Genomic DNA, 26,505 nt, shown 5'->3' with positions numbered 1-26,505 from the left:
TGCAGTTTCCATGCAGATTGCAGTCGGATTTCAGTCCGTCTGTATCACCTGATCAACATAGACAATGTCAGGAAAACATTAAGTATCTAAACATTTAATGTGAACCAAATCTTTCGAGACTTCCCTTATACAAGGTTAGCTTTTTTTAAATTATTTGGATAGAAAAGTGCTGAATACTTATATTGTAAGCTACAGTACCGGCCAATAATATATCACTTCCATGTTTCTACGGTATAACTTTTAGCTTATGTTTGTGAGTGACGTGTATCTCACTACTTTAGGTAGTCTAGTAGTATTTTTTTGTACGAGCGATGAGAAAAATTGGTCTCATGTAGTGTTTCATAGAGGTTTTTAGTTTTAATGTAGGTATGGTCTACTTCCTTTTTAGGGTTCCGTACCCAAAGGGTAAAAACGGGACCCTTTTACTAAGACCTCACTGTCCGTATCCACAGTCTGTCCGTCTGTCTGTCACCAGGCTGTATCTCATGAACCGTGATAGCTAGACAGTTTAAATTATCACAGATGATGTATTTCTGTTGCCGCAATAACAACAAATACTAAAAACAGAATATAATAAATATTTAAGTGCAGCTCCCTTACTTTAAACGTGTTTTTTTGCCGTTTTTTGCGTAATGGTACGGAACCCATCGTGTGCGAGTCCGTCTCGCATATGACCGGTTTTTTATTACACCTTTTTTTAGTAATAGATATTAGATATGCTGAGTCTCCTATTGTAATTCACTCAATTCAATTACATTTCAGTATTCATCATAATTTGTATTAAATGACTAGTTAAATATGCAATCTACAAACTATTCTGTATTGTTTACTCTTAATTCGGTCAAATTGTGTTTTTTGAAAAACTAATTATAGCCAGCATTCTATGAATGTAGTATGATACCTTTGGGTATGGTGCTTTACGCAGGCTAGCGTCCCGTCCCCTCCCCCTGACGCAACCCCCTCCTTTTAGCATAAATATGTCCCGATTGAGAGTTTTTTTTGTTTTTTGGGGAAAGTATACAATATAGGAAAAAAGTGTCAATGAAAGAAATGTTCCCTATTAAATTCTAAACAAAAAAGGTTATATTCATTTTTTTGATACGACGCACCATATTCATGCTATGGCTAGATGAACTTCGACAAAATTTAACCGTTGAAAAACTTGCAGAAGATCAATATAACATAGTACGTGATAGTACTAAAAGAAATCATACAGGACAATAACCTTGCAAGCTTATTTCCCGTATAAGATTTTTTTCAGTACTATCACGTACTAACTTATAATGAACTTCAACAAGTTAATACATGAATATGGTGAGTCTTACCAAAAAGTTGTATATAACCTTTTTTGTTTAAAATTTATTAAGGATTATTTCTTACCTTGACACTTATTTCCTAACTCTAATACTTTTCTCAAAAATAAATAAAATCCGTAAACCGGGACATATTTCATGCTAAAAGGGGGAGTTGCGTCAGGGAGAGGGGGAGGGACGCTAGTGTGCGTAAAGCACCATACCCAAAGGTATCATACTACATTCATAGAATGCTGGCTATAATTAGTTTTTCTTGCCCATACATTAGAACATAATTTAACCGAATCATCTATACAAGTTCATACAAAAACACACAAAGGTTACTATATATTATTGGCCGGCACTGCAACTATTCGAACAATTTTTATTCGCGAATGATTTATTCGTGGACTTTTTCATTCGCGAATAATTTATTCGCCGAATAAATTATTCGCGAATGATTTATCCGCGAATGAATTTAGTACGAATAATCATTCGAAAAACTTATTCGTCATTCGCGAATGATTTGGTCATTCTTATTCGTTATTCGTCATTCGAATGTATTTTGCCCATCTCTGCCAGGAGGAGTACAAAAACGGATGCTATGCAATCCGCGTCCGCGAACGTGTTAAACCGGTTTTTATCATTATTGCCATATAAATATTATTTTTTTTGACAGGAGCATACGAAAGGTTAATATACGTCAAATATGACGTCTAGATACGATATGGATTAGATATTATGTCAGTGTCAAAAGTGACGTTTTGTTTGAAGAAATCGTGCATTTATCTATCATAAGGCCTTCTATACACTTGTAAGTTTTACTTACAAGTAAGGACACGCTATACACGATGAGAGATAATATTATATGTTTTACATGGGGGCAAAGTTGTTGTTTAACCGCTCGTGCTAATATTGATACCCGAGCAAGCGAAAGATTCCAAAATTGATACACAAGCGTAGCGAGTGGTTCGAAAAATGGAATCTTGAGTGTGGCGAGGGTTTCAAAGCACGAAATTTAAACAAAATTTGCCCCCGAGTGAAACACAAAATAAATTTTTCACCACACCAACCCGAAGCAAATATTAAATGAAAAATATCAAACAAAATCAAATCCAAAGCGGATTTCTTATTGCAAACATATGTAAGTACATTAAGTTAAATAATAATAAATTAATTTTATTTGAAAAAAAAAATCCAAATGAATGTTATTAAATATTTATCATCCAAAATCATCATATAAAAGTCACTTGTACCAGCAAACATAAGAAAATAACTCAAAATTTGCATTTGATTACTTTGCCTCACATGTGAATAAAATGCAACTTTGCTATCAGCTTTTGAATTGCAAAGTAAGCCTTTCCGAGCTGGTGTGGTGAAAATATAATTATCTCATTCTAACAAATGTCTTTGTTGTACGTAAGTAAATCTAGTGTATCTTAAGCCTAATAAACGTTAGAAGATAAGAATATCGCTCTCCAATCTGCGATCCTACGAGTATATATATCCCCCACTTTTATATAAGAAGTCGTGACTACCCCCATAAGTTAATCTCCGGGCTCGAGGGCAATTTACAACTGACGTAACGTGGATTTATTGCCATTAACACGCTGCGGCCCCACTATACTATATAACCACAGGTGTTAATATGGGATACAAACACTAGACCTCCTAGGTTAAAAAGAAAATACAGCTTTTAGATGATATTTTTATTATGTAAAAAGATTTTTATGGAAGTTACACAGTGAAAGAAGGTCATTGTAAACAGTAATTTAATAGGGAATAGAATTTGCGTACGCCACTAGAACAAACAGTAACGGTTTATTTACTGTATCTTGAAGCATCAATTTACGGCATATTTAAAAAAATAATAAATAAATTTAAGTTTAATCTACGCTACAAATCTAGCTTACAACTAATTACATATATTCTTCTGCCAAACCACAGAGTGGTTTGTTGGCAGACGAGGCTACTATGAAGTATTAGGTAGTATATATGTAACTTAAACTTATCTACTTAACCCTTTACAGCATGTGCAGCCCTATATGGCAGTTATAATTTTCAACTCTTTGATAGCTATTAAAACTCATTTTTAAACAAATACTTTTTAATTATGGTTTATGGTTTGTGCTAGTGCTGCACTCTGGCGGCAGAACATTGCAGTAATACGAATTGTGATACTGTATGCCTAAAACATGTCCTCCGAGGAACACGAGTGCAGTTTACAACGGACGTAACGTGTAAAGTTATTGCCACTAACACCGCCGCGGAGCCGAGTTATAACAGCAGGAGTTAATTTGTGAACACCCTGTGGTTTCTAGGAAAGTATATAAATGGTCTAAGAGCTAGCCACGGCAATAGGTATGCAATTTATAGAGCAACGAAATCCCTCTAGTTAGTATGCCATAGTATCATTATTAATTAATCCGGGCGCCTGGCAGCTGTCTAGCGGTGGGTGTGGGAGTGGATGGGCAACAAAGTGGTTGTAAAATCAATTGAAGGTGTGCAGTTTATAGAGTTCCGTGTTTGGTGTCCAAAACTCTGAGCTCTATAAATTGCACACCTTCAATTGATTTTACAAACCCTTTGTTGCCCATCCACTCCCACACCCACTGCTGAACAGCTGCCAGGCGCCCGAATTAATTAATAATGATAGTATGGCACACTAACTAGAGGGATATCGTTGCTCTATAAATTGCATACCTATTTCCGTGGCTATAGCTCTCCGGCTAAAATGGTTCCAAAACCACAGTCAATTCTGGTTTCAGAGGACTAAAAGCATTTCTATTCACTTTTTGTAGCAAACGGAATAATTTAAGACAGATTTTTGGCCTTCAGTATACAATTTGAGTCGTCGTCTATGTAATTTACATTTACCTAACGTAGTTTTTAGAAATTCAACAAATGAAAATACATGTTCTTGACTAAATCTATATTCAAGTCAGATAGTTTGTTGATAGCACTGAATTTAGGCATAGTTACCTACTATGACTAGGGATTGCAATCCGGTCCGGCGGATCCGGTAATCCGGCCGGATCCGGCACATTTTTCATGATACCGGATCCGGCAAAATTCACCGGATCCGGTCCCGGATCCGGTAAAGTGAATCAAAGCGCTAAAATATAAAATAACAGCTTAAAACACTTGCTAAAATTTAAAAGTTCTCGCCAGTATTCGAATTTTCTCGCTCGCAAACAGCAACACAACAACTTGTTTGTTAGTTGACGCCAGTCTTCTAGCCGACGAAATATGTGTCGTGAGATTTCCGTGCACCGTAAGTACTGGATTGGTTTATATTCAATTTATTGTGTTGTTACATTGTAATGTAATGTACATGTTGTATCGTTTTATTTTGTACAAACCATTTTAGCCCACTTATAATAAGTGTTACCTGCATTTAAAATATAATGAATAAATATTTATAAAATTAAATAGAGAAATATACGAGTATGTTGACTTTTGACGACCGGTCTGACCTAGCCAGTGGGTAGTGATCCTGCCTGTGGAGCCGCGATCCTGGGTTTCTCGAAATCCCGGTAAGGACAATTATTTGTGTGATGAGCACAGATATTTGTTCCTGAGTCATGGTTGCTTTCTATGTATTTAATTTTAAGTATTTGTATATTATATATCGTTGTCTGAGTACCAACAACACAAGCTTTCTTGAGCTTACCGTGGGGCTTAGTCAATTTGTGTAAAAATGTCCTATAATATTTATTATTCTCTTTATTTATTTTTCTTCTTAAGTTAGGTTATAATATGAATATAAAAGTAAAATATAAAAACACTTACAAAACAATATAAAAAAGTTATAAACACATTATAAAAAACCTAACCTAGGGTGCCGCCGGCAGCGGGGCAGGATATTTATTTATTATGTGAAACCTGGTTAATTGGCACCTGGATAAATGGAAAACCTCAATAATTGCAACCAAAAGTCCGGTCCCGGTCCCTTGAGACCAAAAGGCCTCTATAATTGCAATTTTGGAACCTCTATAATTGCAATTTAGATTTTAGTGCTTTTCGCAATTTTGCCTCTGTAATTGACCACATCGCAACTAAGACCTCTATAATTGACACTGTGTTAAAAAAATCCGTTATTTTTGCTCTTTTTTTACCTCTATTATTGAAACGAGTCTTAAATATTACCTCTGTAATTGAAATAATGTAGTTGTAGACAGCAGAAACAATATTTTAATAGCAATTATCATTTTATTTATATCTTCATCCAGAATTCAATTTATTTATTGGGCACAGCCTGTAGTAGGTGAAATAGTTATGTTAAAATCAAAAACAAAGTATGCTTTTTACATTCTAATAAAAATTTCTTCTACAATTCAATGGATTTTTTTAACCCAAATGATTAATAAGAAAATAAAGTAGTAATTAATGTAGTGTAAAAGTGCAAGTATTGACAGAAGCTATATAGACTAGAAACACAGAACGTAAGCGTGTAAATCTACTTTCAATGGTTATTTGCACCTCTATAAAAGAAATTTGTCAGAACGCAACCTATATTAATGAAAACCTCTATAATTGACACAACGATTTTTTGAACCTCGTTAATTGACACGACCTGCTTAAATGAAAAACCTGGTTAATTGACAAAAAATGGCCGGTCCCTTGAGATTGCAATTATCCAGGTTCCACTGTATTTATATGTTATTTTGTTCTCTTTATTTATTTTTATTTTTTTTATTTTGTTATTATTATGCTACTAAATGTACTTGTATAGGTATACACGTTTATTGATTTTGTTTGCTAAAACAAAAATAGTTGAATTGAGAGCACCTTTTTGTTGGAAATGTGGGTTGGGCTATAGATATTTTAAGAGAAAAAGAAGATTTTATTTGTGGTTAAGTAATGAAAACGTTGATTTTTGAAACTTAAAACAGCCGTCATCGAATTAAACTGTTGTGAGACATACTAACATTGAATAATTTACGGTTTAGACTCGCTTGTTTTTAGTCACTCGCGCGACATGTTTCGGAGAGCCTAGGTCTCCTGTTAAGACACCCGTTTTATTAATCCATTAAAAAATATCCTTAACTTCGCATATAACGCTAAAAACATGATAAAATACGTGACTTGATGAATTTTTTATCTGCAATACCAATCCGGCCGGATCCGGCCGAATCCGCCGGATTGAGGCCAAAATCCGGCCGGATCCGGCCGGATTCAAAACCAATCCGGATTGCAATCCCTAACTATGACACACTCCACCGCCAAGAAAATTATCTTGCGATCAGCCCTTGACGCCAAGTCGCAGAATTAATTTTGTAATTTAATATTCTTCAGGTCCGTCGCGTAGGCCTCGGCAACAGCAACTTCAAGCGGACCTTTGACCTCACCGACCCCTATTGCAACAACGTCTCCTACGACTACGTGCCCATGCACGACCCCCACCTCGCCTACTACTTCGCGCAGAAAGCCGCCAGGAACAGAATGAAGCAGCTAGGCTTCTGCACGGTGGACAACAGGGCGGTCTGCTCGTTGAAGGACTTCAACCAGTATAGGAAATATCTGTATAATGAGTTCATGGATCAGATACATCAAGTTATGAAGGTTATCGTAAGTAGCTGTGTTTCCTTAAAACAATATACTCATCACTTCTTCCTCGCGTTATCCCGGCATTTTGCGGCTCATGGGAGCCCGCGGTCCGCTTGACAACTAATTCCAAGAATTAATGTAGGCAATAAAAGGCAAGCGACTGTCATCTGACCTTCCATCCCAGAGGGAAAACTAGGCCTTATTGGGATTAGTCCGGTTTCCTCGCGATGTTTTCCTTTACCGAAAGCAATTGGTAAATATCAAATAATGTTTCGTACATAAGTTCCGAAAAACTCATTGGTATTATACGAGCCAGGGTTTGAACTTGAACCCACGACCTCCGGATTGAAAGTCGCACGCTCTTACCGCTAGGCCACCAGCGCTTGTTAAAACAATAAATAGCGGAAATCAGACCCTCAGCAGTCTTATTCGCCATTAGACGCCCAAGGTATCTTTGAAGCAACATAGCTGTAGCTGAGGTGTGTTTGCATAAGTTCTGCTGCATTCAGTTCAATGATATTAAGATCTTCAAAACATATCAAAACATGTCAAAAAGGTTTGTTAGTTTCCCTTACAAAACTATTTTCATTCTAAAATTGTCTTATTTTGCAGATGATTATGATATTTCTGATTATTTAAGGAGGCCCTATATTTCTATTAGATAACTCAAGGATATAACTGAAATAGCTTATGTTGGTCAGGACGAGCGTGCTCGGGATGATCTGACCATGAATCGCGTGGAGAAGGACGTCGCCCGCCGGCAGGAGATCTTCACCAAGTCGGAACGCGCCAGACAACACCTGGAGAAGGTAGCTAGGGAGAATGCTGCTGAATGGGCGGAGAAGAGGCGGCTGTAAGTTCACTAATTATTACTTATATGCCTATACCACTGGAGAGACGAAGTGCAGAAAGACCTTAGCGAACTTGGCGCCGTCGACTGGACAGAAACGGCTTTGGACAGAGTAGCATGGCGGTCTTTGGTGTCGGAGGCCAAGATCCACTTCGGGTCGTTGTGCCACAGCAGTAAGTAAGTAAGTAAGGCGTATAAGTATATATGCCTTTACAATTTGATACACGTAGCACGACGGTTAGATATTTTTGGCTGATAACAGCACACTTAAGAAAAGACAGAGACTATGCCATAATTCACTTTTTCATATAATACTCGTAGCTGGCAAAAAAATTCAGACGTTGTCAGACAACGTTTTTTTTTTCATGTAGATTATATAGAAATATTTTCGCATTAGCGGAGTAAACCTTAAAGAAATGACATATATGTATGTACCTACTGATACCAATATATTATCATCATTGAAGCGCAATCTAGGTATATTTAATATCATAGGCGAAACGTCAAGACGTCAAACGTCTGGTCAAGTGGCCACCTGGGTGATCTACCCAGGTCTCGCTGGGGAGACAAATGTGAAGTTAGATCCAAACCAGTAACTGACGTGAAGTTGCGCAAGATCGGGACACGTAGAGAGCTCACGTTTCAGGTCAGAGGCATAGGCATATCTGTGTGGTGAGCCACTGAAGTTAGTTATTGGCATTGACATATACATATAAACAAGAACGCTGCTTTTAAACAAGCAACGAAATTATAAAGCTAATCCAAACACCTAACACAAACATCATTAAAATTGGACACATTCATGAAAGTTTGTAACAATCCCAACACGGTCCGGTATTACCTAAAACTATCCCCGGCGAGCGATCCAACTCAAACTTCTCATCCGAATGTGAGTTGGCATGAGAGTTAAGGTGAATGAGAAATATGGAGGACTAACTACAAAAAAAGGTATAGAAGCAACGAATGAGTGAATGTGATTAAATTGGTTTATATATTTTAGCTAAATACATTAACAGCATCACCAATACCTATCACTAAAGTAGTTCTTGGCGGTGTAGGCACGACTACCTTACGGCGGTCTAGATATTCGAATAGGATTACATGTATCGATTAATTTTGAGATATGAGTTTGACATGTTTTTAGATTTAAAACTGGCAAGTATTTTATACCACTTGAATTTAAATTTAGCATTAGTACTTATTTACTTAATTTCGATGACAATACGTTGTGGTACTAACAATCCAATCGGACTACAAGTATGTAGGTAATTAGAAAATTCTCAATTTTTACGTCGTCATAACAGATTTAAGTCGAATTTCCCTCGTTAAAATTCTCGATGATTAATGTTTAATTAAGCAAAAGAACTTTATTGTTTTTTAGTTGATAAAACTGATAACAGAAACTCGTACTTTGCAGCAATGAAAATGCTGTATGTATATTTCATGAATAAAGATTTATTATATGTACATCTGCTACGAATAAATGTTTCCGCCTGAAAACAAGCTTAACATTCCTAACGAAGCGCGAACGTGAGCCCACAACAGACTGATTAATGTCTACGCTTTACTTCCATTTAGTTCCCACGCAAGCCTCCCGTGTATCTAACTGCCCTGGCTACTAATCCAAACATTGCTACACGATTTTCAACCCTATCTTTAAAAAAAATAGTCCTATAAACTGGTCATATTGACCTGTCGCAAGGCTCTATTCTAGGTCCCATAACTTTCCATTATCTAGCAATTAGTATTTTAGTCGGGCTTTATAAATATTTCTTTGCTGAAATTGCTTTTCCCAATTCGCTTTTAAGTGGGTGTTGGTATTTTTAATGCGTAGCTCCTTTAATTAGAAATTATCGTCGGCATTTTGCGACACTTGCTTTTTTGGCGTAATTAAGCTAATTAAGTTCTAAATCTGCCTCATAAAACTCTCTTATTTTAGATTAATGAGCCTTAATAATATTTTAACAAAAAAGTTTGCTTTGTTTGTTTTCCCTATTTATTTTTGGTGAAACCTTGCTAAATGGTTTTAATTCATCAACCATTATGGAAGATGCTAAAAAATTGAGTCAAACTAGATCAGAGAAGTTTTGTATCGTCTTACTTATTTAAAAGTTTTTATACTGCTTTTTTAAGCTAGCATTCATACGAACCATTTAATATAGTAATGAAAATCATACCATTCATAATACATAGGCAGGGTAGTAAGGGGTTTCAGTCGATGTGTGGGAGGGCGGCTCCGTCGTCGAACTCAAGCCACCTGGCAGTGGACTTAAAGCTTGCATAAATGACTACATGATTAAGACTTACGCTGCCTTTCCACCGAGACGGAGATGAGCTGTCTTTTCGTTGGGGGAATTAATAAATAAAATAAAAAACCTTTAATTCCACACAATATGAACAATACTTAAAAATAATAATATAGCTAACATACTTAATTATTGATATTAAAATGAAAAACTTAATTACTATATGTCGCTATGACTGGTGGACCTCTTCGCGAGTAAAGGCCTCCCCCAGCCTCCGCCATTCTGAGCGGTCCTGCGCTACCTCTTGCCATTTGTGCGGAATGGTGTCGGTTGGGGGAATTAACAGTTATAACCTCGTAAGTCCCCGCGTACTTGCACAGTCACCAGCAATAATATATTACACAACGAAGGCCGCTAAAATATCTGACTCGATCTTATTTGTAGAGCCATAAGAGCGTGTCACATATTTTTGTGGCCTTCGAAGAGTAACATATTTTTGCAGGTGACTGTACAAGTACAAATTAAATTTTGAACAAACATTTTAAACCTTTCTTCAAATGCTGTACTTAAAGCTGCATTAAGAATACAGTTTTTATTAGAAACAATACCCCAAAGAGGGTAAAAAAAAGATTCACAATTTTCCTTCTAGCCTTTTTGTGTCTTTTTAACAGGGTGGTAAGGTACTTTAGAATTTTCAAGGCAAAACAAACAACCAACAACAACCTATTACGCTAAACTAAATGAAATTCTGAACAAAGCCGTAATCTATATCATAATTTATATCTGCTTTATTTCTCGATTAGCTCTTTATTCTTAAAGTTGGTGAAATTTCTCTAGATATCGTATTTTCCCAACTAATTACGTCTCTAGGTTTCCAGACTCTTATTAGATAAGTTTGTGAGACAGATGATATTAATGATAAGACATTCTTCATTACCTGAAAGTAATGGATCGTAAATTTTACACCATCATTTTGACTCAGAAGCCCATTCGGACGTACACCGACATCAGAATGATGTCTAATTGTCTATGATGTGTGAGATAACGAGACACTCGCGCCAATAAGTAGTGTTAAGTAACTGTACATCTTTGGACCTTATGCCTTTTGTAATAAAGTCCACCGATGTACAGGTAGGAGTGTTGCTGTATGTACGGACAAGTACAAGTGAAATTCACGATAACTAAAGAAATTATTTAGATATCATTGTGGTATTATTATGATTCTGATACCAGTAAAAACGAAATAGGTCTATAAAACTGAGTATCTTTAGTAATAAAACCTTATACAGACTATTTAAAATGCTTGAGACTGTGATAAAAAAGTCCAAAGGAAAAATATAAGTGTATTGTATTGAATTTCAGAATATATACATTTAAAACGATTTGTGTAGTGTTTGAAAGGTGGGTTGAAATGAAAGTTAAGTTGTATACAAATGTGATCAGTAATTGATAAGCTAATGAGAATTGAGACTAAAATTCTTACGCGACACCTTTAGACAAATCTTGTAACATGAAAAAGAATGTTGTTCATTTTCATTCATTTTCATTTTCATTTACGTTCCAAGACTGGCTCAATGATAAGGGGGCTTGGCTTGATAGAAATCACGAAATCCTTCATATACAATAGCAGTAGGTATAATTGTAGTATACTTAAAATAGCTACCTAGTGATATAGCCGGGAGATTTGACTACCAAAATTTTAATCAGAAGTTGTATGCTCTTTAAAGTTATTTTTATCTTCCGTCGCAAGTTTCGCGCGGAGGCGTAATATTTTGTTCCTTTCTAATTTCCTGGTTTTACGCCCACTTAATTTCCTTTTCCGAAGATAAATCTCAGGTCCAGTGCTAAAGACATTCCATTACGAAAGTCAATTATTTTCCCTTCAGCTCCAGTACAAGAAACTTTATAATAAACCACAGCACTCTTGTAAAATCTAATAAAGTTGAAGTAAACAGCAATCTCGGAACAATCGAGTTAGGAACACATTCCATGTCACACGTTTGATTATCAGTCTTATACCTTTGTGATAAGGTTCGGAGTTGCTTTAGGCGGTTGTGTATGGAGCTTGCATTAAGGGTACCATCGGCAACGTAGATTGATTCTAGTGTAGACGTAGAACAGCTATAGATCGTCATATTTCATATGGTTTGAGTGTTATTGAGTGTAAGTTGAGAGTTGAAATATATGGGGCTCGCTTTGTGAAAGCTGGTAGCTTTATATTTCAAGCGGAGGCTTACTTGTTGGAACGTATTTATTGAATCATGTGTAATTTTTCTAAAGATCACACTGACACTGCGGGGTTGCGAACTGCGTCGCAACCATAATTGTTTTTTTAGTTTTAAGATATATTTTGTAATAATATGTATGCTAGTTTTAAGGTATTTATCTATGGGCCAATCGTTGCCTGAAAATAAATGTTTTCATTTCATTTCAAAGATCGGTGTAATATTATAATTCGGTAATATAATGCGCTAATCAATTTCTGTACCCACCCCTCCTTATTCCATCTGTATTCCCAACAATATTGACTGATTAAATTAAATTTGCTTAAATTCTTGTAACATCTAATATATACCTACTTATGTAATGACTTGAGTCCTGATCAGAAAACTATTTATATTCATTTATTCATAAAATTACAAACTTTACATGTCAAAAGGGTTATTCATTAATTAGGTCCATTTCAATTAAATTACAATTCATTAAAATAAAATAAAACAATATAAAAATAATCAATACAATTCAAATAAGTAACATATTAAATTAAGTAACAATTAAATCATAATTATTATATTCTGACATGTCATAAAATGCATTTCTGGTTAGCCATTTTTTTAATTCGGAGTAGAATGTCAGGTCATTTTCAATATTTTTAATGGTGTCGGGTAGTTTATTATAGATACCTGGCCCCGCAACGGATACCGTTTTGTTGGATTTAGCAAGTCGACAACATGTCGAGTCCAACATATTGTTGTGTTTTTGTGTAATACGTGCACTTTTAAATATTTTTATTGGAAATTGGTGTATGTTACTTCTAATATATTTAATTATGTAAAATAGGTAAATAAGATAAAATATAAAAAGTTCATCATGAAATTGTCTTCATGTGATATTGATGTGTAAGATACGATACTTACACAAATCATACAAGAACGTCTATTTTTTACTGTTATTTGTATTTGCCTAGATAAAACATACAAAATTGCTGACTGAGCGTTTTAGGAGCAGAAAGAACTTCAATAAAGGATTCGACTAGGGTAAAAGTGGGATAGTTGCCCCACTTTTTCAAATGTCCAATTATTTTGCAGAAGATAAGCTTTGAATAGCCTCAAACATTTTTTTATTATTAGTCTATGTATTAACGAAGAAACTTATTAAGATAATTTGATTCTGCGGATGTTCGTTGTTAAATAATGAATGTAACAAAAAAAACCTCACGTGAGAGGATAGATGCCTACTGTATGGGTTAGATGCCCCAGACATATTTTGATCCGGGGGATAGTTGCCCTAAGAAATAAATGAAAGAATATTTTGATTTTTTAATACTTTATTCAACGTTAGCTGAATGGCACCATTAAAAACTTTTTTCGTGAAAGGTCTTAAAGTCCTAGATGGAATTCCGTAACTCTCAGCGTTACTTCTGGCTGCCTACTTCATTTATGGGACATTTTTTATCTTTAAGGTCCTGAAAGACTCTGTCCACAGTCCGTGGGGTCGCACCCCGGCTTTTTTCACGTACTTTCGTGGCATCTGTATAAAAAAAGAAAATATTTTTTATTACAATACAATGAGGGATAGATGCCCTTAAGAGTAGGATAGATTTCCTTAATGGCATCTATACTCACAAAAACTAGGGCATCAATCCTGTTACGATGTGATAGACGCCCTATTCTTAAATAAAAACATGGTGTTAAAAAGTACTTAAGTAACATTAGAAAATAAATATTCAAGAGATATACAGACCACAATAACAAAAATATAAATACTTACCCTATCACATCAAAAGTTCCGAGCGCGCAAAGATTTAACGTAATAATAATAATATAATAAGTATAAACACATTATAAAAAACCTAACCTAGGGTGCCGCCAGCAGCGGGGCAGGGCATTCATGTTATAAATGACCTAGCCTAAGAAGAAAAATAAATAAATGATAATATAATAAAATCATTTATTTCAGCCAAAGCCCATAAAAGTGTTAGTATCTGTACAAAGCAAGACTTAAGACTATTGTTAATAAAATACAGAGTCACAAAACACAGACACAACCGGATGAGCATAAATTCATTAAAACAGTCAACAAAATACATGTAAAAATAAAATTAAATAATTGAATTGCGAATTACAGAAATAAATTAAATTAAAAACATTAAAATAATAACAATAAAAGTTAAAAAATCGATCGACAATAAAATAAAAAAAAATAAAAATTAAATTAAAAAAGGTTAAATAGTAATTATAATAAAAACATGTCATCAGTTAAAATTTAAAAATTACCAATTATAATTTACGAATGTCAAATGAAGGCCGATCCATTTTTTAAGCATGGGTGAATCCCACCTGTCGGCAAACACCCTTAGAAGGCTGCTGGGGCTCCCCCGCATCCTTTCTAACAATGAGGCGACGCGCTCCCTCATGATCGCATGAAAGCCGTCAATCCCCGCCTCCGTAAACATGCCCGAAGCACTGCACCTCGGATGAAGCCCCAGCAACGCCCTAAGTGCATTATTATATTGCACCCGGAGTGCGCTGTACGTTCTCTGCGTATAATTGACCCAGAGATTGCAAGTGTAAAAGCACTGGCAGTATGCCCTAAATAGCGTTAGTTTTACTTTTCTAGTACAGCTTGCAAATCTCCGAGCCAACATATTGCAGCGAACAGACAGCGCCCTCCGCTCCCTCTCTATGTCCATATTGTCAGAGAGATCTTCAGTGACCCAGTGGCCCAGATACTTAAAATGCTTAACCCGGTTTAAATGGGTGCCACACAGAGCAATTGGTGGCACAACCTCGTACGTCTTAGCACCAGCCTTGAAGATTATGAATTCACTCTTCTTAGCATTGTATCTGAGCCCATGGTCCACTGCATACCTCTCACAGACACCGAGCAAGTTTTGCAATGCGCCGAGAGATGGCGTGAGCAGCACCATGTCGTCTGCATACCTGATGTTGTTAATACAAACTCCATCAACCGAACAACCGACGTTGGTGCCGCTCAACTCCTCTATCAAACCATTGATGTACAGGTTGAAAAGCCGGGGAGACGTAAGCCCCCCCTGTCTCACACCGCACTCCAACCTGTACTCCTCCGAAAGAACACCCGCCCATCTCACACAGTTTCTCTGGTTATGGTACCAATATTTAAGAAGAGAGGTTACCTCTGTCGGCATCCCTGCTACTTCCTCAACCTTGTTCCATAGGACCTTATACGAGACGAGGTCGAAGGCCTTAGATAAGTCCAGGAAACATGCAAAGACTGGCGTTTTTCTAGACGTATAATACTGGACGGTCCGCTTGAGACAGAGGATAGCACTCTCAGTTGAGAGGCCAGGCCTGAAGCCGAATTGGGCGTAATGCAAATCCACGAAATTTTCGTCGTGTAATGTTTCCCGCGTCATAGCTAGCAATACGTCCCTCCGCTCGGAGCGCTCGGCACTGACCGGCGGGAGGGAGGGGGCAAGCTTGCATTTGAACTAAAAATCGCAGACCTATTGTTCGCACAGGTTGCTACGTGTAAAGTGAGGCATGTATCCCCCTTCGGCATCTATCCCACTTTTACCCTATCGTAAAAACGAGTCCAGTTCATCATATATAGACTCAAAGGACTTGAATTCTCAATAACACTAATTTCAATATAACTCACTAACTAACTATTTTGGCACAGCGATCCAAAGTGAATCTTGGCCTCCGAAACGAGAGCATGCCACCTGTCCCGATCCTGCGCAACTTCCTGCCAATATAATATTTTTATTTTTTTAGTGCGTTTGTCGATAAACGGTTGTCATCTTGGCTAGCCCCTCAGCATGTCTACTTTTGTTTAAAGAGATAAGCAATAGCGGAAGCCATTAGGTACAAATATGAGTGATCCGGCACATCTGTGATGCAATTAGCCAGGATTGGAGCTAGGAACGTAATTGTTCCAATTTCCGTGTTCCCGGGATTATACCGTCCGCAAGTGAAGTGTTAACTGACAGTCCTTAAACCTTATACCAAAGACATAAGATCCATTCTTGGTTAGTTAAGAACGTCCATAGTGTTAACTGTCTATCGGTGGACCTTATGCCTTTGGTAATAGGGTCCACTGATGGACAGTTAAGAGTGCTGCTGTTTTTACGAGGAATTAGTCCACCAGAAGCAATCGGTTTTTGATATCGATTGAATTTCAACATCACGTACTTCATTTTCTCAAAGAAATTACACTTTTTACACTAAAAAATCATTACTTATCCATTACAAGTTCAGATCAAATTCATGACCTGTTAGTACGATCTGAATACGCCTCCTGATACTTCTTTGCAAGCGATGCGAAGAATTTAATCGCAAGCTACGCGCTACGCCCTAGCCTCGTAGCAGGCTTGCTTGACAAAATTAACCCTTTCGCTGCGTCTCAATGATTTTCTAAAACATTGCCGAAAATAATTTTACAGTACATATGGTCCTATTTTTCCGCACTAGTGCGTAAAATAGCACTTTTCGTGCGATGTCAAAAGTTTATAGGGCCATATGTACTGTAAAACGTTGTACGATACACGTGCGAATAGGTAGTTCGCAACTCGTGTCGATTTAAAACACTCCCTTTGGTCGTGTTTTAATTTATCGCCACTCGTTTCGAATTTCCTCTTTTTCGCACTTGTATCGTAAATAACTATTACCGAATGTCGTGCCGCAACCAATTATTCTCATAATTTCATTTTACCGAATGATCAAGTGGCATCTCAACACAATAATTTGTATTATAGGTTCTTACTCCAACCAACATGACAGTTAGAACACGAGTTTGACACTGACATATTCGCTAACGTCTGCGTAACTTACTCTCTATATCTAGAAAGTAAGTTACACAGACGCTAGCGAATATGTCAGTGTCAAACTCGTGGTAAGGCTACCTGTACACAGCTCACAGTCAATCGTTAGATACGCTAAGTAGCCGTTGTTGTGTGATATTAATTTGTGAAACCGTTCGTTTCAAAAAGTTCCCAGTCGCTTTCCCAAAACATCCATTAGCTGCTTAGTCAACTGAATTATTTATAATGACTGACTGATGAATTATTTATAAGTACTTTTACACCAGGATTTTTGTTGTTATATGAAGATAGATGTAGCGAGTAATCCTTTATTTTAGCGTTATTCGGTCGGTACGATTATATTAAAGAGCTCTTGACGTACTTACCTACACATAAAATATCGTAGGTATTTAAAATTTTATATACGTAGAGATATAATTAATTGTCCGTAAGGCCTGTCCTTAGATATATGTCAATGGTGCTTGCATGGCCTTGGGCCATGAATCCAATGATTGCCCGATTGCCGTCAAGTCAATTTAACAGAAAAAAAAACCGGCCAAGTGCGAGTCGGACTCGCGTTTCTAGGGTTCCGTACATAAGTCCTACTCACGCTTGACTGCACATTTGTAATAGGTTTTCCTGTCATCTATAGGTAAAGAACTACTATGTGTAATTTTTTCAAAATTTTAGATCCAGTAGTTTCGGAGATAAAGTGGGGGGAATGGTCATTTTTTGGCTATTTTCTTAAATAACTACGAACCTATGTATTTAAAAATTATAAAAAAAATATGTCCATCTTTGGGTCACTAATTTACATATGTGTACCAAATTTCAACTTAAAAATTGGTCCAGTAGTTTCCGAGAAAATAGCCTGTGACAGACGGACAGACAGACAGACGCACGAGTGATCCTATAAGCCTTATAGGATCACTCGTGCGTCTTATAGTATAAGGGTTCAGTTTTTTCCTTTTGAGGTACGGAACCCTAAAAATTATGACAGAAAAATAATTGTTTTAATGAATTACAGAGCAAAGGAACAAGAACTAAAGATCCAAATGCGCATGAACTACCTGCAGGAATACAACGAGCGCATGCGCAAGGAGCGAGCGAAGCGCGTGCGCGAGAAGGAGAACCGTATCAAGTTGGTATTGGTTTGTTTTGTACTAACGACCCGCCCCGGCTTCGCACGAGTTAACAAATTATACACAAACCTTCCTCGAGAATCACTCTATTAATAGGTGAAAACCGCATGAAAATCCGTTCAGTAGTTTTTGTACTCGTGTCGATTTCGCAACTCGCCTCGATTTAAAACACTCCTTTTTTATTATGAATGGTCGTGTTGTAATTTATCGCCACTCGTTTCGAATTTCCTCTTTTCTGCACTTGTATCGTGAATAACTATTTTATCTCATTTGCTCGAAAAAGATCTTATTTCATGCAGGTGCACTTAACTGAAGGACAAAAGGCCTATATAATTGCCACGGAAGATATGATTGTGAAAAAATGTATTTTAACTATTTTTTAACAAACATTGTATCCAATAGCAGTAGGTATCTATTTTATTGTAATGAATGTAATGATCATCACAAGCAATGTATCCTTAAATTTTAATACCATTTTAAGCTTTATTCAATTTTTTTAAAGATTGTTTCCTCATACTATAGAAAGCTAACGCTTAAAACAGGCAGCGGGTAGAGGCAGCGGCTGAGCTGGAACTGAAGAGGAAGATCACCATGGTGCGGCAGTGGAGGACCAACGAGAAGAACCGCCTGCGCCGGCTGAGGCAGGAGAGGGAGGCGAGGATCAAGTTTGTGGAGAGCGAGGTTCGTTTCCATTTCACCAATGGCTTATTTGAAGGTCATGTCTGCCGAATGCCGGACGACTTGCGGGCCAAGTTAACCACAGCGTGGAAGCCCCACGAGTCTAACCGGGGAGCCGGCAGGTCTCGTCGGCGATGGCGGGATAACTTGAACTCCTTCTTGAGAGGTTGGCCAGATATAGCGCCAAACAGAGACAAGTGGAAGAAGAGGGGGGAGGCCTTTGCTCAGCAGTGGGACAGAGTGGGCTCTGAATAGAATAAATAATTATTTGAAGGTAGGGAAAACTCAGTATACAGGCCTGTTTAAAGTTTTGTCCGGATCTGACAAATACGCCATTGAAAAGCTTAAAAACACCATTTCTAGAAATGTAATAAATATTTTCAGCCCCCGAATCTTAGAGAACTGGAGTCGCCTTTCAGAGCTTACACCTCTGCCGAAAAACTTGCACAATTGTGCAAACTTCTTTGTATGGACTGACATGGCTATTCGTACGTTAAGTACGTACAATCATGTAGAAATAGCAATACGTTTGACGTCCCCTCCCCCGCAAAAATCGGCAGACTGTTTCGTACAGAAAATGCCAGCCCTGACGTCTCCAGTTACTAAATGCTCTAAGCCCCGAATGTCCAAACATCATTGCAAGTTATTGCCTGTAACTTTTGTAAGCCTTTCTGTTGCAATATTTATCGAGAAATCAATTTGCCAGGCCAACAGAAAGTGGAACGCGCGCGTGCAAGCCCAGAACGCTAAGCTACAAGAAGAGGCGCTGCTTCTCAAGATATACTCGGAGGACATGAATGCTGGCGCGCAGAGGAGGATTAAGTAAGGGCTCATTTAGACGATGCGAGAACTTGCATGCGAGTTTCATTACATTGCGGTTTTACATGGATCGGTTGAATTGGACGTAACCGACAGTCCGCAATGTAACTAAAATCGCATGCGAATTTGCGCGCCGTCTATATCAGCTCTAAGGAGCGTGTGTGAAATGTAGGAAGAAGGGTAGAGGGTTGCTCCTGGCTCCTTGTTCATCATCATCATGAGCTTCCTAGCGCTTTTCCGAGGCCCATCCTGAGTATATATCAATGGGCTGTCTATTTTTAATTTATGAACGCCACGCTTATCAATGATAAGTTATCATGGGTCATCGTGAACCACCGTGAACTTGGATTGGACGAAGGTTGATATTGGGCTGAGGTCAAAGTGTTAAAATTTGTAATTTGTATTGTGTTTATTTAACCCTTTACCAGGCTGATATTTCAAAGCCGATAATCAAATGTCAGTCTTACTCATCGAAAATAGATCACATGTTTGAAGTGCAGTATGTAATGTACATCCCTTGGCTTGATAAAGGGTTAATCTTAAAGGAGTGAAATAAAGAGTAATGTTATGTTATCTTCGTAACCAGGAAGGCAGAGAAGCACGCTTACAATACTGATCTAGAGCTGCAGTGCATCAGACTGAACAACCTGAAGGAATCGCACGGTAGAAGTGCTAAAGCGGCTAGGCTTGTCAAGAAGATGGGCCTCGAATTTGAAAGGGTACACTTTGAGCTCAACCACCGCTACATTGACAATCCTATTTTGACGACTAGTCTGGCCTAGTGGGTAGTGACCCTGCCTGTGAAGCCGATGGTCCTGGGTTCGAATCCCAGTAAGGGCATTTATTTGTGTGGTGACACAGATATTCGTTCCTGAGTCATGGTTGTTTTCTATGTATTTAAGTATTTATATATTAAATATATATCGTTGTTTGAGTACCCACAACACAAGCTTTCTTGAACTTACTGTGGGACTTAGTCAATCTGTGTAAGAAAGTAAGAATGTCCTATAATATTTATTTATTTATAAATATGAAATCATCAGCCTAACTTATCATTATTGTCATATTCTCAACCGTTTTATTAGGTAGCGTAAAATCAGGTAACTATGGTCCAGTTATTAACGTTGATTTTCAACGAGCCTTTATGATTTTTACTTGTTAAGTACATTTATTTTGTAGCTTTGATACAATTAGCTCTTTCTATATTATATAGGTACTAAACATAATCTGAAAAATACTTATACATATTTTACTGGAACTTGAATTTGTCCCATAGTTGTGTGTTGAGCACTAAAGTTACTTACCTAATTTAATGATAAATATACCTAGTTGTCTGAGTACCCACAATACAAGCCTTACTGTGGGTCTTCAATATTCATTTATTTCAATGCAATAACTATAGTTGTTGGTTTCTTGATTAATTTCTAAATAATCACGGTCAATTTCATAATAACATAAAGCTTAGCTACTTACATCTAAATACATAAAATCTTCTGCCAAACCACAGTGCGGTTTGTTGGCAGACTAAAAACCGCTGTTGGTTGGTTTGTTGAATAAGATTCCTAATTTACTTTTCTTGTAGTCTAAACGCGGCACCAAAGGCATGAGCCCCGAATACGCTCAAGAGGCGGCCATTGAAGCCATGGGCACGGCCATGTCTACCGCTGGCGACAATCTGGTGAACCTCGGCCAGGCGCGGATTCGTATGGACATGGGGGTGGTGCTACCATCGGCGCCGGTCAAGGTTTTGGAGGAGGCAAGTAGAATAGAATAGAGAGCGTTTATTCGTGGCAAAAAATAAAAGAACAAGTAACAAAACAACATTATCATCACGACCTCTGTTATGATAACCATAACTATAATGAATGAATTAATGAATGAATGAATGAAAGATTTTTTTTATTAGCAATATTTTTCTTACTATAATGACATTAATGACCTTTATCATAAATATCATCACCACCTCTATCGACATCATCTTTATTATATCGTCGTCAGCCATTATTTTCGATACTTTCACTGACGGCGCGATTCGGGAAATGAATTCTTGGAACGTCACATGTCGTTACTATTTCATATGTAGTGAATGTCTAATCCATTTCCCGAATCGCGCCGTGATGTGCGGATGTCAAGTTCCCAAAAAAAGATGTGGGAAATCTGGGGGTCAGCAGTGCAAAAAAAAGAAAAAGAGACAAAAAAAAGGTTTCTAAATTCCTTATGGGGATTTCTATGGCCACGAAAATAACGAAGTAATACCAATAGGTTGTCAAGAGATATATAGCTTAACGCCAAGTAAATGTAGAAACAGGTAAACTAATAACAGCAACACACTTTGTTTGTGATAATTGTCTGACCATATGTGTAAAATAAAAACTTTAAATTCGCGATAGACCTGTCTATAAATGTGAGTTAATATATGTTGTGTACAGATTCTGAAGACGGTGGTGATGGAGTTCGCCCGCCGCCGCACGCACGCGGTCATGCGTGACGTGGAACGCTCGGTGCGCGAGCATGCCGCCATCTCGTTCTTCAGGGATTACCGTCCACCACCGAAGAAACGGTAAGAATTTTCTGGGTTACTCTAATTTTTGTGCGCTGCCTTGGATGTGTATTTAATCCCTTGACTGCCTCCCAGCACTTTGATCACTACACTTCCTTCAAGTCCCCTGCCGCGTCTGTCTGTTTGTGTGTATACTGTAATACCCAGTTGCTTTGATATTGATGATATTTTCTACACGACATAATAAATAATAGTACTAGGTACAGAAGGTCCACTCTTTAATAAAACGCGTCTATTACAACAAATATGACCGCTAGGTAGCGGAAGCGCGAGGACCGTGCGTGGCATCTACTAGGGCTAGTCACCAAAATTGTTGTAGGCCAATAATTGTACTTGTAACGACGCGACGAAATCGCGGAGTGAGCTACGCCTGTCTATACTTTTTGAATAACTGCTTCAAAGGGGCGTAGCGACATATACAAATTTTTCATTTTTTTGTCCTCAGCGGTTCCAAGGAGCCACGCTGGCGCGCTCTGACGGAGGAGCTGGCCAAACACCAAAAGAGTCAGAGCGAAGCATCCATACAGTTCGGGAAGGTCACGGTCATCCCGCCGGAGGACACGACCGAGCAGGACTTGAAGAGTGCGCGCCACAGACCTCCTACACCAATGGTAGGTACTTAGTTAGTCTTTTTTTGAGTGTTAACTTAAATGTGTAAATTAAACATTATAATACTTAATGCATGCTGTGATTGCCTGTAAGTGGGGAAGCAATAATAAATGTGCCCTCTTAGTATGTTACTTATATTTAGTATGTAAATTGTATCTTCTGTTGGTGATCCTAAACAAACAAATAAACAAATAAACAAGTAGGGATAATACGTGGATTTTCATTTAACACGTTCATTGCCAAGCCAAAAATGGCGAACATACCGAGGTGGCCAACGAATGTCGAATAGATAAATCCCTTCTCTAGTGGCCAAAACTAATGCCATAAGCCAATACGCTACGGCCACCATTTTGCGGCGCGAACAAAATTGTATGGCTTTATCACGCGACATCGCGTCATCGGCCACAGGGTAATGGACTGCATCACGCGACGTCGCGTGATGTGGCAATCAACGTGTTAACAATACAATAGACAAAGCTTATAAAGCCACAGAATAAATAAAAGTACCTACTTACTACCGTTTTCTTATGGCCTGTGAACCAGTTCTTTATCGATTTCGACCATAGGCCATAAGAAAAGGAAAAAAGGTAGACCATTTAGAAGATGGGTGGACGACATCAAAGCCACAGCAGGAACCACATGGGCGAGAGTTGCCAAAGATAGAGAGGAATGGAGAAGGTTGGAGGAGGCCTTATGCCAATAAATGGCACACAGACAGAAAAAAAAACGCAAGAACTGTAGAAAATAATGCAATTTACTGTCTGAAATAAAGGATTATTACCTACATTACATTACATTATTTATTACATTACTTACTACCGTACAGAAAGGAAACTTCCTATAAAACCGAAGTTTGACAGTGATTCAGGATCGAATCATGTTGTCCCTTTCCCTTAGGGATAAGGCACTATCCGTTTCGGCTATTTAGGGTTGTTAAAATTCAAGCCATTATCTTATCTGTGGTCGTGCATGCAAAGGGACGTCAGGTTGTGTCAACCCTAATAATTGCTCGGAGCAATGCTGAGCCGAACGGAGTTGAGTTTGGCCGAAGTCAGGAGTTTCGCACGCCTGATAAGCAGACCTTTATTTAATTAATCGGGAACAACAAGACTAAGGAATTATTGTTAGTCAGCCGGTACTCCGAACACCTACACGGTGGCCAAAAAATAACTGCATTCCCGTTGCCAGGGAGGTTTTGGGATTATACTGAGCCACTTTTACTATGGGACCAACCCCGAAATCGCGAAAAAAATTTACCCTCTCATAGAAAATGAACCAGCCGATTTCAGGATTAGTTCCATAGTAAAAGTTGCTCAATAATTCATAAACCTCCCTGGCAACGGTAATATCTGCGATACTATACAATTATATTATACACTGTTTATTTGCCTTGCAATCGAAGTGAAAAGCAGAGTTAAATCAACCATAAACACCCTTTTTATCCTCGACTACTATTTTGCCATTTCACTTTTGTTTAGATGTAGGCAATAGTTATTTGTACAACAAGAGATCAAAGTTTGATATTTCTTCGAGTGCTTATTTTGAGTCCCGTGCAAGCGAAAGATCCTATACCTATCCTATCCTCGCTACGCTCGTGAATCTAATTTAGAATCTTGAGCGTAGTAAAGGATACAAAAGCGCACGAGATGTAAATAACTTTGATCTCGTGTAGTACACAAAATTTTTCACCCTAATAAGCAGTGAGAACATACCTAGAGGGACAGAGATAATAGAACCCAAGTATATCGAACTTGTATTAGACCCCGCATGTTGAAATAACATTTGACTATAAAAGTCACTTGAATGACATTTTGTCTCACTCAGTGAGCAAAATCGCATTTTGCTCACTCATTTTGTCTCACTCAGTGAACAACATAACATAACATTTGACTATAAAGGTCACTTGAATGACATTTTGTCTCACTCAGTGAGCAAAATCGCATTTTGCTCACCGTTTTTAAGAAGCAAAGTACCCTTGTTCAAGCTGCTGAGGTGAAAAGATAATTTGAAATACAGAGTTACTATCATGGTAAAATTATGTAGCTACAATACATTTTCTGCCATCTTTCGACAGACGATTAAAACTGTTAGAACCACGGAAGAAAGAATGAGCGCGCCGCGCTGTTAGAACGCAGCTAGACTTCGACCATTATTCTTTCACTGATATGTGTGATTGTTAAATATTAATATTGAATGAATGAATGAAAACATTTATTTTCAGGCAACTATTGGCCCATAGATATACCTTAAAACTAGCATAGGTACATATTAACGCCATCTACTCGAAAGTAGGCTGAAGGTTATGGCGCCATTGCTCGAAAAGATTCCACCATACCTTTGAACTATAGTATCCGTCTCTATGCACTCTATTCTCTTTGGTATAGCGAGCTGCAATATTGCATGGCCGCTTTAAGATTTAGTTCATTCATAATGTGGCCATGCAATTTTGCGGCTGGGTATGCTCATCTACAACCCAGACGGGGGACTAGGTAGTAGCTACACACCACCTCAGGTATCATACGTATTTGTTTATAGCCGTCCATGACGAAGTTAGCCGAGCTGACGTTTTCTGACAAACTGGAAGACCTCACGGAGCCCGTGGCCAACCCACAGTATATGCCTGAGCGGCGCAAGTTGTTGGAGGTACCTAATATTATTTTTATGAAATAGAACCGCAAATGAGCAGCTTAATAGGAGAATAAGTTTTTTGTCAATATTATAATTTTTGATACAAGCTATTATCGCTGATTGTACTTTTCTGTCAACACTCAACAGGCACTTGAGGACACTAGTACTTGAAGCAATTCTAACAAACCCAAACAAAATTAGGTTGTGTTATTTTATCACAGAGAGTATGGCACTTGGCCACCTCCTGTATCCATCATCAGATCAGCTCGATGGCACCATACAAATATGTGAAGTTTCAGCTCAGGAATAATGGGAATTCTCGTTATCGTTATCGATCGTTAATCCTATAATTTGTAAAAGTTACATCATGCAGATTTCCCCAATTTGGTTAAAAATTAATAATACCGTTAGTGTCACTCAAATAGGATTCTCATATTGATAATCATAACTAATCTACTAGGCTATCTCAAAATCTCTGTTTGTTCCTAGAATGTAAACGCAGCAGCGAAACTCCTGACTCGCTCGGTGGCACAGATAGTGGACAAACGCATGGATCTAGTCACTGGCAAAGTCACTCTCCTCTTTATGAGGCATCCCAGTATGTTGTTTGAATGTTTGTTTGGTCTCAAAACGTAAACGTAGCGGAAAAACTCCTGACCCACTCGGTGGCACAAATGCAAAATGATGGACAAACGCATGGATCTCGTCACTGGCAACGTCACGGTGATGTTCATGAGGCATGCCAGATTTAAAACTTTTATCTAACTTAACATTCATTTTAGCTTAAGACACAGAATAAATAATAGTACAAGGTACAGAAGACTCACTCTCTAACAATACGCGTCTGTTACAGTTAGGACAGGATTAGGACAGATACGATGGTATCGTATGGCCGCTAGGTGGCGACAGCGCCACGCGCGGCTTATGACTTTCCCCAGAATTGGGGTGGAACGGATGTACTTTTAGCTACCTGTTAGCAAAGCGACGAAATCGCGGAGTGAGCCACGCCTGCTTAAGATTACTTAGTTTAATTTCTTCCTAAATTAAGTATGTACCTAATCTAAATGAATTTTGACAATTTTCTAATCACGTCTTACTACGTGCTTACGTAATACTTTAGGTACATAT

At 37.9% G+C, this 26,505-nt stretch overlaps 1 protein-coding gene across 1 annotated transcript in view; it reads left to right on the top strand.

Annotated features, from left to right (window-relative positions):
* LOC134680465 (uncharacterized) overlaps positions 1-26,505 on the top strand; it is a 42,270-nt gene that overhangs the window by 14,819 nt on the left and 946 nt on the right. Inside the window, exons 2-12 of the mRNA XM_063539596.1 lie at positions 6,591-6,863; positions 7,544-7,695; positions 17,969-18,082; positions 18,626-18,764; positions 19,468-19,583; positions 20,167-20,299; positions 21,163-21,336; positions 22,010-22,140; positions 22,586-22,751; positions 25,285-25,392; positions 25,867-25,975. Of these exons, the coding sequence (XP_063395666.1) occupies positions 6,591-6,863; positions 7,544-7,695; positions 17,969-18,082; positions 18,626-18,764; positions 19,468-19,583; positions 20,167-20,299; positions 21,163-21,336; positions 22,010-22,140; positions 22,586-22,751; positions 25,285-25,392; positions 25,867-25,975 (1,615 nt within the window). The remainder of the gene's footprint in view (positions 1-6,590; positions 6,864-7,543; positions 7,696-17,968; positions 18,083-18,625; positions 18,765-19,467; positions 19,584-20,166; positions 20,300-21,162; positions 21,337-22,009; positions 22,141-22,585; positions 22,752-25,284; positions 25,393-25,866; positions 25,976-26,505) is intronic.

Source organism: Cydia fagiglandana, chromosome 3 (genome assembly GCF_963556715.1).
Source record: "Cydia fagiglandana chromosome 3, ilCydFagi1.1, whole genome shotgun sequence".
Classification (NCBI taxonomy): domain Eukaryota; kingdom Metazoa; phylum Arthropoda; class Insecta; order Lepidoptera; family Tortricidae; genus Cydia; species Cydia fagiglandana.
This window is presented reverse-complemented; position numbering and strand designations above follow the sequence as displayed.